General features: G+C 41.3%; 3 protein-coding genes across 8 annotated transcripts in view; 1 reads left to right on the top strand and 2 right to left on the bottom strand.

The window, feature by feature from the left end:
• The window catches only part of GABPA (GA binding protein transcription factor subunit alpha), a 39721-nt gene extending 34319 nt beyond the window's left edge, over nucleotides 1-5402 (bottom strand). Inside the window, exons 1-2 of one of the 2 annotated variants that reach the window (XM_077819766.1) lie at nucleotides 5265-5402; nucleotides 1877-1977 (exon numbers count right to left, since the gene is read on the bottom strand). In XM_077819766.1, the coding sequence (XP_077675892.1) occupies nucleotides 1877-1953 (77 nt within the window). In that variant the 5' untranslated portion in view covers nucleotides 1954-1977; nucleotides 5265-5402. Of the gene's footprint in view, nucleotides 1-1876; nucleotides 1978-2822; nucleotides 3668-5264 lie in introns of those variants that run through there. The other variant, XM_077819774.1, reaches the window with a different exon arrangement.
• A 63-nt stretch (nucleotides 5403-5465) lies between these two features.
• ATP5PF (ATP synthase peripheral stalk subunit F6) lies at nucleotides 5466-13287 on the top strand. 5 transcript variants are annotated; one of them, XM_077819785.1, is made up of 4 exons: nucleotides 5466-5603; nucleotides 6972-7164; nucleotides 11219-11343; nucleotides 12853-13287. In XM_077819785.1, exons 2-4 carry the CDS (start codon nucleotides 6995-6997, stop codon nucleotides 12879-12881), a joined length of 324 nt encoding a protein of 107 aa, XP_077675911.1. In that variant the 5' UTR covers nucleotides 5466-5603; nucleotides 6972-6994; the 3' UTR covers nucleotides 12882-13287. The 5 variants fall into 5 exon arrangements, with proteins under 5 accessions (XP_077675911.1, XP_077675943.1, XP_077675919.1 ...); XM_077819817.1 differs by having other exon boundaries at nucleotides 5515-5675; XM_077819793.1 differs by lacking the exon at nucleotides 5466-5603 and adding an exon at nucleotides 5737-5843.
• A 1850-nt stretch (nucleotides 13288-15137) lies between these two features.
• The window catches only part of JAM2 (junctional adhesion molecule 2), a 63673-nt gene continuing 57880 nt past the window's right edge, over nucleotides 15138-20930 (bottom strand). The window contains exons 8-10 of the mRNA XM_077819828.1: nucleotides 20462-20477; nucleotides 19141-19180; nucleotides 15138-16056 (exon numbers count right to left, since the gene is read on the bottom strand). Coding sequence (XP_077675954.1) covers nucleotides 16024-16056; nucleotides 19141-19180; nucleotides 20462-20477 — 89 coding nt within the window. The 3' untranslated portion in view covers nucleotides 15138-16023. The remainder of the gene's footprint in view (nucleotides 16057-19140; nucleotides 19181-20461; nucleotides 20478-20930) is intronic.

The raw sequence follows: 20930 nt of genomic DNA on the forward strand, positions 1-20930 counted from the left end.
GTAGGCAACCCTGGCAATTACAAGCTAATAAACCCAACTTCATTAACTGGCAAATTGGTTGAAACTATAATTAAAAACAGAATTATCAGACACTTAGATGAACATGACATGTTGGGGAAGAGTCAACACTGTTTTAGTAAAGGGAATTCACACCTCACCATTCTACTAGAACCCTCTGAGGGTGTCAACAAATGTGGACAAGGATGATCCAGTGGATATTGTGTATTTGGACTTTCAGAAAGCCCTTGACAAGGTCCCTTACCTTGGGCTCTTAAGCAAAGTAAACAGTCATGGGATAAGAGGGAAGGTCCTCTCATGGATCAGTAAATGATTAAAAGATAGGAAACAAAGGGTAGGAATAAACTGTCAGTTTTCACAGTGTAGAGAGGTAAATAGCAGGGGGGTCACAAAGGAACTGTAAAGGGACCATCCTGTTCAACATATTCTTACTTTATCTGGGGAAAGGGGTGAAGACTGAGATGGCAAAGTTTGCAGACGATACAAAAATCACTCAAGATAGTTAAGTCCCAAGCTGACTAAGAAGAGTTAAGGAGTACTTGTGGCACCTTAGAGACTAACCAATTTATTTGAGCATAAGCTTTCGTGAGCTACAGCTCACTTCATTGGTTGCATCCGATGAAGTGAGCTGTAGCTCACGAAAGCTTATGCTCAAATAAATTGGTTAGTCTCTAAGGTGCCACAAGTACTCCTTTTCTTTTTGCAAATACAGACTAACACGGCTGTTACTCTGAAACGTAAGAAGAGTTACAAAGGGATCTCAATAAACTGGGTGACTGGGCAACAAAATGGCATATGAAATTCAGTGTTGATAAATGCAAAGTAATAACCCCAACTACACATACAAAATTATGAGGTCTATGTTAGCAGTTACCACTCAAAAAATGGAACTTGGAGTAATCATGGACAGTTCTTTAAAACATCTGCTCAATGTTAAACAACAGTCAAAAAAATTAACGTTAGGAACCACTGAGAAAGGGATAGATAATAAGATAGAAAATATCATAATGCCACTATATAAACCCATGGTACACCCAGACTTTGAATACGGCATGCAATTCTGATTGCTCCATATCAAAAAAGATATATTAAAATTGGAAAAAAAGGACAGAGAAAGGCAACAAAAATTATTAAAAGTATGGAATAGCTTCCATATGAGGAGAGGTTAAAAAGACTGGGATTGTTCATCTTAGAAAAAGAGATGACTAAGCAGGGATATGATAGAGGTCTATAAAATTATGAATAGTGTGGAGAAAGTGAATAGTGAAATTATGAAATGTGGAGAAAGTGTTGTTTACCCCTTCACTTAACATAAGAACCAGGGGGTCACTCAATAAAATTAATAAGCAACAGGTTTAAAATAAACAAAAGGGAGTACTTCTTCATGCAATGCATAGTCAACCTGTGGAACTCATTGCCACGGGATGTTGTGAAGTCCAAAAACATAACTGGGTTCAAAAAAGAATTAGTTAAGATGATGGATGACGGATCCATCAAAGACTATTAGCCAGGATGGTCAGGGACAACCTTGTGCTCTGGGTGTCCCTAAGTCTGAATGGTAGAAGCTGGGACTGGACAACAGGGGATGGATCACTTGATAATTGCCCTGGTCTGTTCATTCCCTCTGAAGCAATTGGCATCGGTTACTGTCGGGCTAGATGGACTATTGGTCTGACTCAGTGTGGCCATTCTTATGTTCTTAAATAAGAGCTCAGTCTTTTTCTCACTGAATACAATGACAAGACAGACTGATTTCTACAGGAGCAGACCTAAATATTAAATTTGATAAAAACTGTAAACTATTTTCAGCTCAAGTGACACAAGTAGTAAGCAATACGGATTGATTGTAGGCGCATACCTTTCTTCAGTGCACTCCTGTTTCTCAGTCCCATCAATTTCTATTTCTATCAGCTCCTCTGCATCTCTTTTAGTCATGGCTAAAAAGTCTCAAAAACAGGCCTACAAAAGAAAAATTGTTAAAGTAGTTTCATGAATTATAGGGAAGCAAATTTGAGCATTATAGTTTCACATAAAAATAATTTGTTAACTCCATATACTTTTTACCAAAAATGTTTTCAGCTGCAAACTCTGTTCATAAAGCCAATTACATAGCTCTAAAATGCAAGTGTGATGCAGAAACCATGAAGCAGTTGACAATGCTTGTTCTGGCAAATGGAAGTAGTAAATTGATGGCTTTGTTTTTTTCTGGGAGAAGACAAATTCAGGAATTTAAACAGACATATAGGTGCCTAGATCATACATCCTGAGGTAGCTTTTGTTCTCTTCCTTTGGAGGCTTCTACATTTATTGGATGCTCTATGATGCTCTTGTCAGGTTTACCTTTCAAGTATTTTTAAAACAATTTGAAATTTAAATATTATCATCCAATGAGAGATTTTGCTGTCCCATTTATATTACATACTGTCCTTTGAAGGAATCTGAAAGCTGTTGACTGCTATAAAACTTTTTCTAAAAATACAATGTATTAAATGTTATCTATTTCTGATTTTTTTTAAATTATATTGCCTCTTATAGGTGAAAGTATTCAGCATTAATCTACAAAACACCTAACAAACAGAAGATTTTCCATCTGAGGTCTCTTATTTCTCACCAAGTTCAACAATCAATGCATGTAGATGAAAATGCATCTGGTATGGTCACCTAATTTATGCAATGTGTTAGTGTCAAACTATTCTTTTGGGCGGTTTTTCTTATTTATCATTTTTCATCTTTCTCCAAAGTGAGGACAGCATTAGATTAACAGCCAAAGAAAATAAAACATCTTTATCTTTGCCTTAAATTACCTAGGAGCTGCAGAATTCAGAACCTGGCTTGTTAAGCAGCATTTCTTTTTGTGAGCACATCAAACCTGAATTCAACCTGCATAGATTATAATCCATTGGCTTCTCCATTTTAAGATTTTGTTTGACCTGTAAAACCCTACCTGGCCTGGGACCTAGCTATCCAAGAGACTTCTTCTGTCACTTTGATCCATTGCCACAGTTGTGAAAACCAGAGGCTCCTAAGCTACAGGATGCTCCCACCAATACAAGAGAGAGAAGGCTGCTAGCAGGGTGTTCTGTAACTGCTTAGTTAACCTCCAGGACACACTTTAAGAACTCTCTTTTTCTCCACAGAACATAAAGATTTAGGGAGATGGGCATGGCTGGGTAGTGATAGGAGAATGACCAGTAATTCTGTTAGGGGTTATTACATTTGTTTTATGCTGCAGCCTGGTTATTATGATCTGTGGATAATTGCTGTAGTCTGTCTGTGTTAGTGCAGTGTACTTTAAGAAACTGTCAAGGTGCCCAAAGCTTGGCATTAGGTGCACTTGTTTATAATAAAAAAAAAAATCAGAACAAATGGTGCTCAAATCATAACTAGAGCCTCTTAGTGCTATTAGAATATAAGTACTGAAATAACGATACAAATACAAAACAAGTAATTGTGAAACAGACTAGTGTGAATGTTTCTGTGCCTAATAACTGTGACTAGAGAACAAAGCAACCAATCGGTTCCCTCTACTATATCAGCAGTGAATCTCTAGCAGCACATTACCTTAAATATTTACATAGATTGGAAACAATGGATGTGAAAGGGGTACACTCAAACTGAAATCCAACTCAATCTTTGTGATCTTGCAGTCACATTTTACTAAAAAGAAAAGGAGTACTCGTGGCACCTTAGAGACTAACAAATTTATTAGAGCATAAGCTTTCGTGTAGCTTATGCCCTAATAAATTTGTTAGTCTCTAAGGTGCCACGAGTACTCCTTTTCTTTTTACGGATACAGACTAACATGGCTGCTACTCTGAAACCTGTTATATTTTACTGTTCTTTAAAATGTTTTCCTTTCCCAGTACTGTAGTGCATGTCACACAAAAACAAGTGTGAATGGGGAAAGGTGACTACATAGCGTATACCAGTAAAATTGACTATAAAACAAAGTACTGGTTAATGCACACAGGAATGCAGCAAAACAGAAACCAAGAAACAACATTTTGCATTTGTTCCGTTACACTGATCTTATGACAGGTTTCAGAGTAACAGCCGTGTTACTCTGTATTCGCAGAAAGAAAAGGAGTACTTGTGGCACCTTAGAGACTAACCAATTTATTTGAGCATAAGCTTTCGTGCATCCGATGAAGTGAGCTGTAGCTCACGAAAGCTTATGCTCAAATAAATTGGTTAGTCTCTACGGTGCCACAAGTACTCCTTTTCTTTTTACTGATCTTATGATTCACTTGTAAGTGCAGTCAGCACAAAATATTTTAAGAGGATGTCCCAAAAAACAGATATCTTAATAAGTAGAAATATAAGGAGTCCGGTGGCACCTTAAAGTCTAACAGATTTATTTGGGCATAAGCTTTAGTGGGTAAAACCCACTTCTTCAGATGCATCTGAAGAAGTGGCTTTTAGCCACGGAACTTTATGCCCAAATAAATCCGTTAGTCTTTAAAGTACCACCGGACGCTTTGTTGTTTTTGTGGATACAGACTAACACGGCTACCCCGATAAGTAGAACTATGAGATTCAGCGTCCAAAGTGGACATATTTGCGTCTGTTGCGCCCAGAACAACAATAATCACGGGCAATCCCCACACTTCCCTCTTTATGACTGAACTGACACAGCGCCGGGCGGACTGGGGGATCCGAGCGCTCTGGGGCCGCGGGGGGGAGAGGCGCGGGACGCCTGGAACAGGGTCATTCCCCGCCGGCGGGCACGGGCCTTTGATGTAGCTGGGAGGGCGCCAGCGAGAGCTCGGGATGGGGACTGGACAATGGACTCCCGGGGAGCAGCGAGCCCGCCAGTCAGGCCCCGCAGCTGCGACAGCAGCTAGGCCTCCCGCTGCCTGGAGGGGAAAGGGGGACAACGCGGGCGAGTTTCCCGGGCAATTGGCTGGGAGCATCAGGCAGGAGGCCGCCTCCCCTGGCACCTCACAGCCGCCATGTGACGGGACCGGGCCTCCGCAGCGGGCAACGCTGCGCCCAAGGGCTGCCCTTGCCCCCCCGGGACTGCACGGAGCCCGCGAGGGGTGGCTGCTCCCGGCCCTTCGCCCCGCCGCCTCCCTTCTTGTTGTTTGAACCCGAAACGGAAATGAGACTCGCTGCGCCGGGGAGAAACGGAAACAAAACACGAGCCGCAGCCAGGCCCGAGCCCCCCTCCCCCGGATACGGAGAGCGGCGCTTCCCGCCCCTCCCTCGGGCGCCCCGGGCCCCCCGGGCCCGCTCGCTGCACTCACCCGCCGCAGAAACTCCCGCCCCGACCGACTCCCCCGCTCCCCGCTTGCTAGCGGCCGCTCCGCAGGGTCCTGACGCCGCCTTCCGAGCGCAGCACTGAAGAGAGCGGAACGGGCTCCGGATTGGGCGGCGAGGCCTGTGCAGGGCCTCGGCGAGGAGGGAGCGCGAACACAACCCCCCCGCACAGATAAGAGCAAGGACTACAACTCCCGGCATCCCCCACGGCGCCATCTTCCACCCGCCAATCAGCGGGCGTGGGGGCGGGACTTCGCTGAGACTTAACGGCCGGGTTAATGCCCTAGGTTTCTCTGGCTCGGAAGTAGATCTGCTCATTTCTGGTGGTGAGTGGTTAGGGGCTGCTGCTGGCTCGGGATTGTTACTGGAGCGTTCCGGCGGGCGCGCGGCGGCTCCAGGTACTTGTTTAACCGGGGGGGGGGGCGCGCGCGCGCGCGCGGAGCGCCATCTTACCCGCGGGGGCGGGGCAGGGACGCGAGGAGCGCGGTCCCTACAGTTCTCGGCCTCCCGGGCGGGCTTCCCAGAGTGCCCCGCGCGCTGGGCTGGGTGCCGTGACCCCCCCCAAGGTGACTGGAGCCGGAGCCCGGTGGAGGGACCCCGCCGCCGTCCCCTGTAACGCGCCGCGGCCGCCGCTGGGTCGCGGGGAGGGAGCGGCAGCCGCGGCGCCCCCGTGCGAGGGGGGGCTGCTCGGCGCCGGGTCTGGCTGCTCGGGGACGAAATTCCCTGCGGCCGGGCCACGGGCTCTCCTCGGCCTCCCGCAGGCCCCGGCCCTTCCCGGGGCTGGGCCACCCTGGGTCGCCCCGTCAGCGGCAGATCTCTCGCCCCGAGCGGGGCTGGCCCCGGCCTGATCGTCGCCTCCCCACTGTTGGCGGCTCGGCTGCGTGGCGATGGGTTTTAACAGCTGGTTCGGGTCTAGACCGGCAGCGCCCCACAGGGAGCCCGGGTCCGTGCGGGGTTGGGGGTAGTTACCTGTTGGGCTAAGTACAAAACTCCTTCCTCAGTGCTTTACCGGCAAACTTTCTGCCTTTTAAATGTGAGCTAGTTGAGACCGTCATGGAAAATCTTTCCCTTTTATTACTAATTCACTTAAACACACAACCTGGCTTGTGGTCATAAGAGTATGTGATCCATGCAAATGTCAGTCAGTGTTGTCAGATTTTCTTAAAAGGGACATTGTTGGTTTAAAGATCACACATTTCTGACTTAGACTAGCACAGTATGTCTATGAAAACAAATAATGCTGATTTGCCAGCTTACTTTTCATCCCTGTTGTATTCTCTATTAAAACTATTTACTTTCTAATGAGCTTTATTTTTGTCTCTGAATTAGTATGTCCTGTGCCAAATCAGTACTTAGATGCAGGTATCTTTGCTAAGCACTACAAATAAAAATGTCCACTTACTTTTTTAGCGTTTTATTATACTTTTGAATTCAGACAGTTCATTTTAATGTGGAAGAAATATGAATCATAGGTAAAATGAGGATACATTCTATCAAAAGTATATTTCATGGGCATAGCAAAATTGTCGCTCTTTCCTTTAAAAATGTTGGACTATTTCTTTCTCTTGGTGTTTCCCTGTATTTAGTACTGTTGATATTTTTAACTGATCTACATTTTTTTTTCTTTTTGCAAATGTAAAGTATAGAAAAAACTGCAAGAAACCCCTAACTTAATGCATTCTGTTTGTTTGTAGCTGAAACACTCTGCGAGTTCATCATGATTCTCCAACAGCTATTCAGGTTTTCCTCCATTTTCCGCTCTGCCATCTCAGTACACTTGCGTAGGAACATTGGCCTTTCTGCTATAGTGTTTAATAAGGCGAAGGAACTTGATCCAGTTCAGAAGCTTTTTATAGACAAGATCAGAGAATACAACATGAAGAGCCAGTAAGTTATTGGAATGCAATAAATGTAATTCAGTGTATTAAGTAAAAAAGTTTAATATGAAGTTTTTAGCAAACATTAATATGGGATCATTCCTCTTATAATTAGGCCTTTTAGGTCTGCAGTCTGAGTGCAGAGCCTGTTAGCTTCAGCATGGAAAGGCCCTAAGAACTGATCTAGCACAAATTCTAGTCAATGTTTTTTCCACTTCTGAAACCCAGAGGAAAGTGGGCTAGGAAATAATTCCGTATTTTGCAACTGCAGTCCCAGGTGTTAAAGGATGTATCTGTGATTCACTGAGGAATGTTACAAAAAAATAGGTTTTCATGAAATGTTAGAATTACATGAAGAAACGCAGTTTCCCCTTGAGTACTGACACTAGATACATAATTTGCAAGAAAAAATTATCTAGAACACCTCAATAAAAAGAAAGTTCACAGATTTAAGTCTTTACTAGTTCTTGTGTTTGTTATTACAGTTGACTTTGTCCATATTACTACTTTTATATAGCTGTATATGAGGGTTAAGGATTATTGAACAGTAGCCATAAAACTTTGAGTTTTGGCTTAGTTATCCAAAATGTGAACAGATAATGTGGTCCTTTGCAAACGTCGACTGCTTTTCCCTTTTTTTTTACTGACCTGAAATAATTACATTTCTACTGTCCAAAAACAAAATGCAAGAATTGAATAAATTCACCTAAAAATAGTGGGCCACAAAATCGTATAATACAAAAATAAAATATTACATTTGAATATCAGCATTTTGAGAGAATCTCTGGGTTTTAAATGTCTCCAGTTACTCACCTCTCAAGAAACTCTTTTATTCATCTGTTACCTGTGGGAAGATTTTGCATTAACAAAAAATTATCTTAAACAACAAATTCCAATTTCATTAGACGTATTTAGCAAAATAAATCTGTTTAATGGTGTAGGAGATGCTCAGTATGTTTAAAGGAGGGCTGGTTGCGGGCAAAATAAAGAGCTAACTAACTGGTTAGAATCTCCCTGGCAATAGACTTTGGATTGTTTTTAGATTTAATAACATTTTCCTAGTCTGTGAACAAACCCATTCAATTTAATAAATGCTTATCAGTGTACTGATATTGCTACTTCCGTAGTAAGTTCTATAGCCGTGATTCCCAAACTTTTTGCTAAGGTGACCCACCAACTACTTCCAGCTTGGCTTGCCATCCAAGTCTCCTATCCAGCTCTCACTCTTTCAGCCCTGCCCCCATCTGCAGCCCCAGCTGGCCCCTTTCTCTCTGCAACTGGGCAAGGGCCAGGTTGCTGTCTACTCACTAGCTTCTGCGGCTGCTGTCTGGATCCTTCTCTCACTTCACCTGGATTGCAGGCAGCAGCATGTGGAGTGGGATCTAGGCAGTGAGTGGACAGACAGCAGCCTGATAGTGATTGTAGTGTGGCCATGGGGAGAGAGGGGCTGATTGGGGGCCAGGGTTGGATGATTGGCAGGAAAGGTCATGGTGCCTCCCATCTGTCAAGGTTTGGGACCCACTATTTGGGAACTGGTGTTCTAAAAATACAGTTTCATTTAAAACAGACTCTTGGTTCAAATGTGTCAAACTCTGCTTGAAGACCTTTTTATTGCAGAATTGTTTAGTGAAATGTGGAAATTAGTGAAATTTGGAGTGAAATGTGGTCCGAGCTGGAAGTAAGCATCCATTTCACAGATTAGACTTTTTCAGAATAAAGATGATCATGGAGATACAAGTGAAAGAACATTGCGACTACACTCCTATTGTTAGTCCCTCCCAGCCAAAATATAAGTGGAAAAAAATGTCCAAACCACCTGCTTTTTTTTATTTCCCTATCTCCTCAAAGTTCCTCTTTGGTGATGATGGTGAAAAGAGGGGAATAAAAAAGACCATCTCTGTATCAAACTATCAGTTGTCTTAGCTTTGAAATGGAAAAAGGAAAATATCCTTTTAAAATGGAAATACTTCCCTATGGAGGATGAGTCATGCTGTAGGGGATTCTCTAGGGGTGAACTTAGAGAAATAACTAAAATGGGAAACTTTGGGGAGTGGGGGAGAATAATACGATGGAGGAAGTTGTTCTTGGAGCATTAAGAGAAACTGTCCACAGCTAATTTAGCTATGGTTTGCTGTAGAGCTCTTAAAGCTGCAGCTGGCACCAGATAAGTCTTGTATTAGGTAAATTTGTGTTCTTTTCATATTTGTCTACTAAAATTAAAACTTTGGTGTAGCTACTCTTACCGTCTGTGTGTAGTTTTTGATTCTTACTGGATTGAAGAGCTCTTTGCATTTGTACAATCTTTTTCTAATTATTCTATCTGGGAATACTCTTGTGGTTTTTAGACTGTCAGCTGATCAGTGCAGCAACCATTTCTTCATGCCCTTTATTGTAGTGAGCACAGCATCTGCACTAAAGCAATAATTAAGGCCAGAATAAGGTTAATGGAATTCATTGATATGGTTTGTATTAAGACACTATCACTAAATTTCATAGTATTTTTCTCCTAATGGTTTTTATATATGGGTGGGAAATTATCAAGTTGTGTAACAGAAGGTATCAAATCTATATTGAAGCTGGTGGAAAAGTTTCAATATTTCCATGTTTAGATGTCTAAAACATGACTTGTTAGCTATGAAACACAGAACTTGTGGACAGAAAGTTTTAGAAATGTAATGCTCATGTGTGCAAATAGTCTTGTCAGGACTCAATTTTAAACAATAACTCAGTAAATGTCCATTGCAGCTGACGTACCGAAACAGACACAAAGATATAACCGTAACAGTCAGTGTGCCTGCAGGGATCTGGTGTCACTGACCCCACTGTCAAAGGTGCCCCCTGCAGCCTTGCTGTCAGTGCTACCCTAGCCCTACCCCTTCTTAATGTCCCACAACTGTAAAAATAAAAATAGTTAATTGAAAAAAAATCTTAAGTAAAAATTTTCAAAATTAGGCCTAGCAGAATTCTATTGTTTTACTATCTACAAATAACTATCCTTTTTAGAAAATACAAAGGAATGAGTGAATTTGTTTATTTGTGTAATCATTCTTTAGACTGGGATTTTCAAGGGGACTTAAGGGAGTTGGTCACCCAACTCTACTTGAAAGTCACTGAAATTAGATTCCTAATACCTCTAAGCCCCTTTTAAAAGCTTAGAAAGTAGTTCAACTCCTTTTTAGCAGATCTTATTCTTGGTAAATATTATACAATGAATATTTTAATTGTGGGATTTTACTCCTATTTAAAATTATTTATAACCTGAGTTCATGTGTAATGACTAAACTACATATCATTAGTATGGTCGCTATACAGAAATCTTAAATCTGAGCAAGTTGGTATTACACTGGGGGAAAACATGGATTTTCAAATTGAGAAACTAGTTGTTGATTATAAGCATGTATTTGTAACATTACACCCATAATTGATGCTTCACTTTGGTATTAAACGTTTGGTGCTTTCCATTAAGTAGTCTGTAGGGCTGCTCTTATGTGCAGTTTTGTAGATTAGGAAGTACATCCCTAATTGTGGCAATTTACCTGTATACTAGGCACTTCTTCACCTCGTTCTACTGGTATTACTGTTCTTGCTAAACGACTTGGTTTGAAGTTGATCTTCCCTTTCAGCAGATTAGCCTCAAAAATGATAATAGCAAGTTTCAAGGAAGTTTTGCCTAGGTACTTTAAAGGCTTAAGAACAGAATGATGCCTTGTTGCCAAGTCTCCATTCACAGCCACTTAAAAAAAGTGCAACTGGATAATTGGGTTGTAGAATTTACACTATTAAAGGAACACGGGCTAATATTTGTAGCAATATGCTTCTCATTTTTCCATTTTAAACCCTCCTTTAGCTTTAGTTAAGCTAAAATGTCTGCTTTCAAATGCCAAAAGAGAAAAATGTACCCCTGGTACGCTCTACCTCTGAGTTTTTCAAAATATTTAAATTGCTTTACTTATTTGGGGGTGTATAGCCATTTATCTTACTCTTTAGATTAGGCTCTTAAATGATAAAATTGCTGTGTAAAATGTTTAGAATCAAAATTTTCATTGGACGTTTTCTACATTTAGGAAAGCTGGCGGTCCAGCTGATGTAGGCCCTGAATACCAGAAAGACATGGCTGAAGAAATTGCCAAAATTCAGCGGTTGTATGGTGGGGGAGACCTGACCAAATTTCCAGACTTCAAATTTGAGGGTGAGTCTCCAGCCTCTGTTAATTTATTGTTGCATCACAAGTGTGAAAGTGAGAGGATGAATAGTGGAATATAGAGCCTTTTACCCCCAGGTCACTGGTCACAATCAGCCATGTGGTCCTGGGAGAGAGCAGGACTCTGTTCTTGGGGATGGTACAATTGCACAATGGGGATGTGCAATCTGGTTGGCACGTAGGAACTTTGTGGCAGCAGAGTATGCTTAGTGTCACGTAAGGCTCCTGCAATAGTTGTTCCTGCTGTTGAGGATGTACTTGACCAAGGCTCATTTCAGATCTCAGGAATGGAGAGAATGGCCAAGTGTTCAGATGGTGCCTGGCAGCAGGCACCCAATGTGGCACAGCATTGCTGTTTGCTAAGAGCTGTCATTTGATAATCTTGGGACTTGAGTGGTTTAGCACAGACATCTGCACATTAATCAGCTTCAGAGAATCATGGTTGTGAGGGTTCAGTCTGAAAATTCCACCAGAGAGGAACCAACAGCAGAGGTGTTGTAACTAGTGTCACACAACAGCTATTTTAAAGGATAAGGGTGAGTAGTGAAGTCACTGCCAAATCCACTAGAAGTATTTGCGGTCAACTGCCATTAGTTGATCATTCCCCTTCCTCCATGGACTCTACAGTGATCTAAGGGAGTAGGAAGATCAGAAGTCCCTACGTGAGGACTAGGTCCTCTGTGCCTGGAACTTCATTCTGCCAGTTGTTTGGCAGGCAAGTACTGCATGGGGTAGACCCAGATGCTTAGTTATTTCAGGAGTTCCCCTTAGTTACACGAGATACTGCTGTGAGAGTTGCTATTTTCTGAACTCTCTCTTCCTCATACTGTCAAGTGAGTAACTTCCTTATCTGCGGACTAATTTTCTTACTACTGACAAAGCAATTTAAATGTCTTTAGCATAAAATATAGTCTCTTCCAGTTTTGAGTCATTTAGGATTAATTTTCCCTTGTAGAAAATTATAAATTATAATTTATAAATTATAATTGTAAATTATACTACATCATAATGTGGAGTCTCTTCCCCAGGAAAGAACTAATTTCTCATTCACCTAGTCTTTGTGTACTACTTGAAAGTCTCTTATCTTAACTTTACTGCTCATTATGGTTTTTTACATGAGTCAGTGATAGGTAGCAACATTTTTGTCTTGTTGCTGGTAAAACTGGTAGTACCCCGTTAATGAACTAGTTGCAAGCTAGTTAGTAGGTAAGTTACTTTGGCTGTAGGTAAACATCAAATACATATAGAATAAGATACATGATAGCTAATTCTAAGGAAATATTGCATATTCATGAAGAAACTTTTTTAAAAAACTTGTGCTAAATGTCCCTTTGCTTCCCCTCCCTTTACGGCGTGTTTGCAAAATTTAGCTGCAGATCACTAAAAGTAGTAAATGGGGCCATGGTTTGTATTCTGCTAGAAGCTGAAGTTGATCTATGAGCAGTATTTAGAACTTGAGCATCTTAATATGAAACTAATGGCATTTTTTCTTCCTAGAGCCCAACTTTGAAGAGTCTCAAAAATGATGTGGTTGACATCTGCAGTCCAAGCACTGGTGTCCTCTTTCTCATGGAGTTGTTAAATAGGCCAGATGTTGTAATGTAATGTGGAGTTTCACTTTCAAATACTTGTTTGACTTCTGAACTCAATACTGTACAAGAACAACATGATTCTTGTGAACTGCCATATTCATAAAATTCACTCTTGGAGATCAAATATAAAGTGCTTAAGTCTTTTATCCAGTGTTTAAACACTATTTACTGAGATGACATTTCAGTATCCAAATGAAACCAAATGACCACTTAAGTGCAAAATACAGTTAATGATCGCTTTCCTGTTGAAAAGAACTATGCTTCCCTAGATTTTAATCACTTGTCATTGAAATCGTATAAAAATACAATAAAGCCTGCAAGTATGGCATTATTGTATGCATGTGATCATTCTATGCTACGTTATTGCAATAGTAACATTTTATTTAGACATATCCAGGAACTCAAACATTGTGGCTCATGCCACATATCCTCCAGTTGTGTCAGGCTCATGAGCTGAAATGGACTGACTTTTATAATCTTGGTGCACCAGTACATTCTTGCAGAGGCTATCTTGTTCTTTTAAATGGAAAAAGTTGTGGGTTTTGGGGAGAGTTAAGTACTAAAGTTTCTAATCTGTTCCTGAAGACCCCATCAAAATATGAAAAACTTATTCAAGTTCAGTCCTGTCAGTCCTTCTACACCAGTAGAAGTTTGAACTACCAATCAATATTGCCCATTTTACTGCTGTTCAAAGTACAGGGAGAGAAATGATCACATTGAGCGACTTATCTGAATGGCATTTGATCCCAAGGAAGCAAGACAAACTTAAAGCCTAGTAGCCACATAATCACTGTTTGAGCATTTTGCAATCTGGGTAACTCTCATTTTGGTATCAGGTGCAGACGCATTACACTTTTTTCCCCAATTCAACCCTTGATAGGAACACAGGACTTACTGACTGCCTTTGCTATATCACAATAGTGTCAGGTCAAAGTGTAGAGTTTCATCTTTACCTGCCATTACTCTAAAATGCAGAGTACTGTACCTATCCTTTGCCCTCCTCTGTCATGATAGTTTCCTTTTTTTTTTTTTTGCTTATGTCAGGGAAATGTTTCAGGGCAAGTAAGACTTTCTAGAGAAAGTTTCACTCACATGCCCAGGAAACTGCAAAATATTCTCACTTATAGTACTGTTAGCTAAGATTAAAAAGTATAATTGCTCCTTTAAGTGAATTTCTCAGTATTTGGTGTGAATTCTTTTAAGAAATCTTAGCTTACTCCTGCCCCTGTAGCCCACTGTTTTTAGCAGCTACATTTATCTAGGGAAAGTTCACAATATTCTGCTGCTCTTTGATCAATCCCTCTTGAGAATTATTGTATAATCGAAGTATTCATTTAAAACTTGTGGCTCGTTTTGTTAGACATGAACTAATCAAACCAATAATGTACAGACAGCCTGAATGATAGTTCACTAAATGAGCTGCTATTAATCTCCATGGGGTGAGAAATAGGACATATTAAATGTCAATGTCATTGCTCACTTTGAGCAGCAATATGCAGTTTCTGCTTCTCCTAGAATCCCATACTGCTTATTTTGGTGCCGAAGAATCTAGCTCCTAAAATTTTCACACAGCTTCTCTTGAGGGGGGGAAAAAAAGGGCATGTTGATCCAGATATCTGTAGTATATAAGGAGTGGAGACAGTGAAATAAGTTGGCTGTAATATTAAAGCAGTTCAGGGCCACAGGTAGCAGTTGTATTCATTTTCATCTTACTATCTCAAATAAAGCTGCTATGGCATTTTTGCACTGCCACACCAGCATTTGAAAGAGCACCGAGTATAAGTAACAAAACTAGATGCTGATTTATGACCAATTGAAGTCAGTGACAATCCAGCAAATGCTTATGGGCCATCCAGAATACAGATGATTTCCTGCATAGAACTGTCAGGGTGAATGGAACTGACTGACTGTCTGCCTAGTTAAACTTTAAGTGCATGTTCCAGTTAAAGCATGCTTGGTCTAAAAAAAAAAAAAAAATTCCCCTTCTAATTACTATGGCTGTCATTTTAGAGTTGAAATATGAGTGTAAAATTTTTGGAGCTAAAGGAACATGTAATTGAAGATAGTATCAGGCAGAATGTTCAACACCACCATGAGTACTATAGTCTGGCAACACATTAAACTAATGATAGTTGCAGACCACTGAAAGCAAGTTCACAGTAGACAGCACATCGGACATTATGGGTCATTTATTTGTAAAACTGAACTGTAACAGAAAAAAATCAAGGCACTAACACTGCATCAGTTTTGCTGCACTGTTTTCCTTCACAGTGTAAATTTACACATACAATCTTTAGCACAAACTTTCACAGATCTTAAATATACTTCCTGGTAGGAAAAAAGCTACACACTTTAGCACTGGGACTTGAACATTTGATCTATAACAGTAGTTTTCAACCTGAGGTCTGTAAACTATGTTTAAGATTTCTAAAGGAGTCCGCACCTCCATTTGAAATTTTTTAGGGATCAGCAAATAAAGAGATTGAAAAGCACTGATCTACAGCATAACACTGTTTGGAGATTCTCTCTGATAGCGAGGGTGAACCACACTTAGCATAACTCAAATTTATACTTGTACAGTATCAAAATAACTGTTCACTTGACTGCATGGTCTGACAGATTATTTGAAAGTCATAGCAGTAATAATTGAAAAACAGCAAAAGTTAGAGCTCCTCACATTGTCTTAGATGTAGACACTACAAAGCACTAGGCTAGAGTGGCCAAAAAACTTTTAACCCTAATCTGTAAAGATCATGAGCATGAATTCGCTTAGTGATGAGTCTTCTTCCTGTGTATATACATAAACAGGATGAGAAGAAACCTTCATACAAATTATTTATATTATCTACATACTACTATCCTTAAATTAGAGAAATAATGGTATTTTAACAATATGAACAGTTGTACAGTCCGTGATTAGGTTTGTAACATCAGATCCTAGACGCTCCAGCAAACTTTCTGCTTTCAGTGTATGCCATCTCAAAACAAATCCAAATATTTGCAGAAGAGTTAAAATCCCTTTGATATTTTCTATAACAAGTAGTCAGTTTTTGTCCCTCAAAGAGGCTGAAATCTTCTAAATAACAAAGGACTTGGTGTGCTTGAAATCCTAAATGAGAAAAAGAAAAGGGTAAGGTGACAAGTTATAGTTCAAATGCTTTCAGCAGAACGTCCTACTTAGTATCCATTACACTTAAACATCCGTAGAACATCACTTGTGTCTCCAGATTGGCAAAAGAGAAGCAGCAAACACCAAGCCTACAGCAACAAAAAAGGCTATGAAGTCTTAGTAATGAGACCAAACCCCTTCCCATAGCAACAGAATATTAGGCAGATAAACCTCTTGCCTAAGTGTGAAGTCTGGCTCATCAGTGAGCATACCATTTCAGTTCCCTTTGATGAGTGAAGCCTACAAAACACATTTGTACATGACATACCTACTACAGTTCAAAAGATGTCCCACTGGGAGGAATTAAAGATCTAGTGGGAAAAGGTAAAACTGCTGTTTCTTTCCTTTTGAATACTCCAATGATAGCTACTGCTGATGTGCAATTATACTGCAGTTGATGAATGCACCCCACAACTAGAGCTTACCCATATTTCAGTGGAGAGACACAAACCAAGACATTTTTACCACCAAAAGGGGAAATCAAAAACCACTGCTTAAGTTCCTTGGTGTTCAGATTTAAGGACAGATGGTAGCTTTCATAGAGCACTTATAGTGGCCAGGTATAACCAATACTGACTGCCAACTGGTAGGCCCAGAGAGCAGCTGTTGCTATTTCATAGCTAGACCTGTAGGTGGAGCATCACTCACTGCATCAGTTTAACAGCAGAAGTTGCATTGGATCAACTAAATTTTTGGGGACCCCCTCTACTATGAGCTGGGAGAATTAAAATTAGCTGGTGATTTGGAGTTACCCCTGTTCTGGTCAGGCTTGTTGCCTTCTGATCCTAATCCTCTCCTATAGGAAGCTAGGGCCAGGCCCAAAGCCAGTGCTACTCTACCACCTTGCAGCCTCCTCCACCACCTTGCAGCCTCCTCCAATGGCCCAGCTTCTTTGGTCCCCTCCTCAGGCCTAGGGAAGCAAACAGGAGGTACATAGCTCCATGTGCTGCTTCCAGCCAGAGATCCCAGCAGCTCAGGGAGGGGGCCACTGGAGCAAGGTTAAAGCAGAATATCCAGCCTCTTAGTGGGGTCACGTAGTGCTGCAAGGGGAGCAGCCGGTAACTCGAGCTGATGTCTGACACATCTACTCTAGTTTTGGCACTATTGTGGAGGCACATTGAAGAGAACATAGTAACTGTGACTTGGGTTTGGGTGAGGAAGGGAAGTAAATGAACAAAGTTGATGGAGTAGGAAAGAGCTGAGACTGGGTGAATAGAAGGATGACTGGCGGGTGAGACGGGATGGGTAAATCAGGCATGTGACTGAGTTTGTGGGAGAATTTGAATAATGTAGGTGGTGGGGTGCTGCGATTGCCTGCCGTATGAGAAACAGTTGTGAAGTGAAAGAGGTAGAGCAGAGCAATGTAAATGTAGGTGTGAGGAGATAGGAACTGCTTCTGCGTGCATCTGTGGGGAAAGAAATTGCATATGCTGGTGTTTATAGTAAAGGTGGACTAGGAAGTGTTTGCAGGTGCTGTTAAGTTTTCTTGACATATGTTGCAAAGCTGAGCTAATATTACAGATCCAATGTTTCTCTAAGCAAATCTAGCCATTGGGTCTTCTCTAGTGCAGGGGATCTCACTCATTTGTAGTGTGCACCACATTGATTGTCTTGGGGACATCCCTCTCTCTGACACACACATATAGTTGTGTAACATTGTGTGTCTAACTAGAAATTGCTTTACATAGAAAGTGATTTTATTTTATTTTTTTAAATAAACTTTTATTTAGCAGGTAGATATAAGGAGAAGATAGAGCTGCCAGCACCCTGTGACTAGCCAGCTGTCAATAGACCAGCAGCAAGTGCTCTGTGGAGCAGAGTTTGAGAACCTGTGCTCTAGTGCAGGGATTGGCAACCTTTGGCACATGGCCCACCAGGATAATCCCCCTGTTGGGTCGGGCTGGTTTGTTTACCTGCTGCGTCCGCAGGTTCAGCTAATCGCGCCTCCTACTGGCTGCAGTTCACCGCTCCAGGCAATGGGGGCTGTGGGAAGTGGTGTGGGCCGAGGGATGTGCTGGCCGCCTCTTCCCGCAGCCCCCATTGGCCTGGAGCGGTGAACCATGGCTGGTGGGAACTGCGATCAGCTGAAATGTGGACGCAGCAGGTAAACAAACCAGCTCGGCCTGCCAGGGAGTTTACCTTAGTGGGCCACGTGCCAAAGGTTGCTGATCCTTGCACTAGTGGTTTTTCAGTTCCTCTTCACTCCACTTGATTGCTAATGCCAGTAGCTTTATAATATATTCACACAGTACATGTTTAGTGTAGACAAAATCAAGTTATTCTTGGTCACATGGCAGAATTCCTTACATGGCTACATCACCTGCTGGCAGGCACTGCACACAGTAAGGAGCTTTCTGCCTTACCTTCCAGTGCTGCCAGACATGGTGTGGGGGAGAAGAGAGGCAATGCTTTAGTTCCACCTTTCTGATTTATTCTCTCTGCTTAAGGGTGGGGAGAAGGGATGGAAAAGGCCCCAAAGGGTCCCTTTCCCTTTCTTATCTCCCTGTAGCAAGAGGGAGAGAGTGTGAGAGTGGTCAAACTGTGCTCGTAGATCTCAAACTTGAGCTGTGGAAGTCGATTGTTCCACACACAGGAAAAAACAAAGGGATCATTGGTCAAAGGATGATTTTGTAATTTCTGGGATTATTCTACCACAGTACACATGTAAAATATTTCTACCACAGTACACATGTAAAATATTTCAGTATGATATAGTAAGATAAGGCAAGGGAAAGATAGTTCCAATTCACATTCTCTGTAGAACATTAGACTTGACGCCATGTGTTTAATTAAAGCTGTAATTTTCCCTCACTTAATCCAAGTGTTTTCTTAAAAGCAAAACCCTGAACTGTTCTTCAGCCAAAAAGAACCAAGACTAACCTCTGTTCTTTCAAATATAGGAAATGTATTAATCTTTATTCATTTCAGGGCCAATGAATTGGACAGTCACAGGAAATGGAAACTTAATTGGCTCATGATGAGCAGCTCCCACAAATGCCCTAGCTGATTGCTGAATACACTCACCTTTTCACTTGGGGTATATTTATAGTCAGAACTCTTCTTCCTGTTTGTGAAATAAACAAAGAAGGCAGACTGTGTATAAATAAGCTTCTCCGAGAACTGAAGTACAAGCAGATAAAAATGAAACAAATTTGCCCACTTTAGACACCATCCTGGTTTCATCTTAGATTGAGTCTGTGGGGCTCACTGATTTTCAGGAGGTAAAGCAGTGTTTTGCAGTGTGCTATCTGAAAGGCATTCCTATCTGACTAAAGACAGATTACTTTATGAGAATATCTTGACCAAGTAAAGAAAATTATCACCATTTCACAGCTCACAATTAACAAGATCTGTAGTGGATGTGTGAAAATACTATGTAATGGAAATAGCTCTTTCATAAAATGTCCTTCTCTCCAGTGGCACAGACAGCAACATTTTACATTGGGGCATGTCCATTGTCTTCTGTCCATTACAATATCTGTGACAATACCTTAGGGAGCTTCTAGACAACAAAATCCTTGCATCATGAGCCACTGCCAAACTAGCTTCCCTGGCTTGTTACTTTAAGGCTCCAAGATGTGATGCATATCTGGTTATGGCTCGTATAGTGATGATGTATATTATATTCATGACCATCATAAAACAAGTATCAGAAAGTATTTTTAAGAAGTACTTGGTGATGTCTTCTTTTAGTAAATTACTTGCTTTTTCCTGCCATTGGCCTCATTTGAGAATGTGAGTTATTAATATTGAGCTTAGCTAGACAGAAGAAAGGCCAGCCTCCACTTTAAGGACACAGTATTAGTCTCATATGTGAGCATGTATCTCAGCCTATCTTGTACAATCAGCTTGTATGTACTGTATGTACAGTTGCTGATTTCACAGAACTAACACACTTCCATCGCAAGACTGAGGTGATGACCAGTTTCCAAAATGATCTGCAGACAGAGATTTGGGTAAAATCTTCTACCTAGGTACTTTGCATTCACAACCAGGGAGTTGGCCAAGCAAGATTTATGTCTGTGGCTGAATTAGGGGTTTGAATGACAACCAAAAGGGGGAGGGGACACAGCCATCTGAAAATTTACCTCTGTTTGTTTAACAGAAGTATTGGTTGGTTCATTTATTAATAGTGGCTTGGTGTTAGTATGCAGCTTAGTAAGCATAGTGAGAAAATCCAGCCACCAAAGTAGTAGCCTAAAGAATATTTCAGAACAGGTTATCAAAAATAAGATACAAAACACCCCCATGTATAATAATGATGTGGAAAGCCCTGAACAAGAATCACATTTCTTACATCATCGAAGCACAAATGAAATTAACTACCCAAAAGTGATATACTTACTGAGAAGAGCTTTCTTCTGGAAAAGTAAAAGAAAAAACATATTTAGCACACAGTAATTTCTCTGGCTAATAAACATCCTGTGAAATATCTCCTGTGGATAACATTTAATTCTTGTCCTTCCTCATCCCTTTAATTTCTGACAGTAGCTGCTGAACTATGTTTTTCACTGGAGGATGAACAAGTGATGCCCTTGGCAGCAGTCTGTCTGGATAAGCCAGCAGGAAAACTGCCCAAGCCCCCTCTCCTCTGAAGTTATTAGTCTACTTCTGACAGTGTTCAGCTACCTGCTCTCGTGAAACTGCTCTCAAATCAATCTGCAGCACCTCGCTCCCCCCTACACCCCCAAAAAGCCGTGTCCCCTTTTTCAGACACATCCTGAGACATTCTCCTGCATCACTGCCTGTATTCACTGTATTAGACTCCATGGCCCCTATTGTAAATACCCTGGGGAAGTTGCCCAGCTATTATG

Source organism: Eretmochelys imbricata, chromosome 1 (genome assembly GCF_965152235.1).
Source record: "Eretmochelys imbricata isolate rEreImb1 chromosome 1, rEreImb1.hap1, whole genome shotgun sequence".
In the NCBI taxonomy this organism is placed as follows: Eukaryota; Metazoa; Chordata; order Testudines; family Cheloniidae; genus Eretmochelys; species Eretmochelys imbricata.

Excerpts from the sequence above, each read along its gene's own strand:
- ATP5PF (XM_077819785.1), top strand. The coding sequence starts at position 6,995 with ATGATTCTCCAACAGCTATTCAGGTTTTCCTCCATTTTCCGCTCTGCC. Across the intron at positions 7,165-11,218 it reads GAATACAACATGAAGAGCCA|GAAAGCTGGCGGTCCAGCTG; the intron begins GTAAGTTATTGG and ends TTCTACATTTAG. Across the intron at positions 11,344-12,852 it reads TCCAGACTTCAAATTTGAGG|AGCCCAACTTTGAAGAGTCT; the intron begins GTGAGTCTCCAG and ends TTTTCTTCCTAG.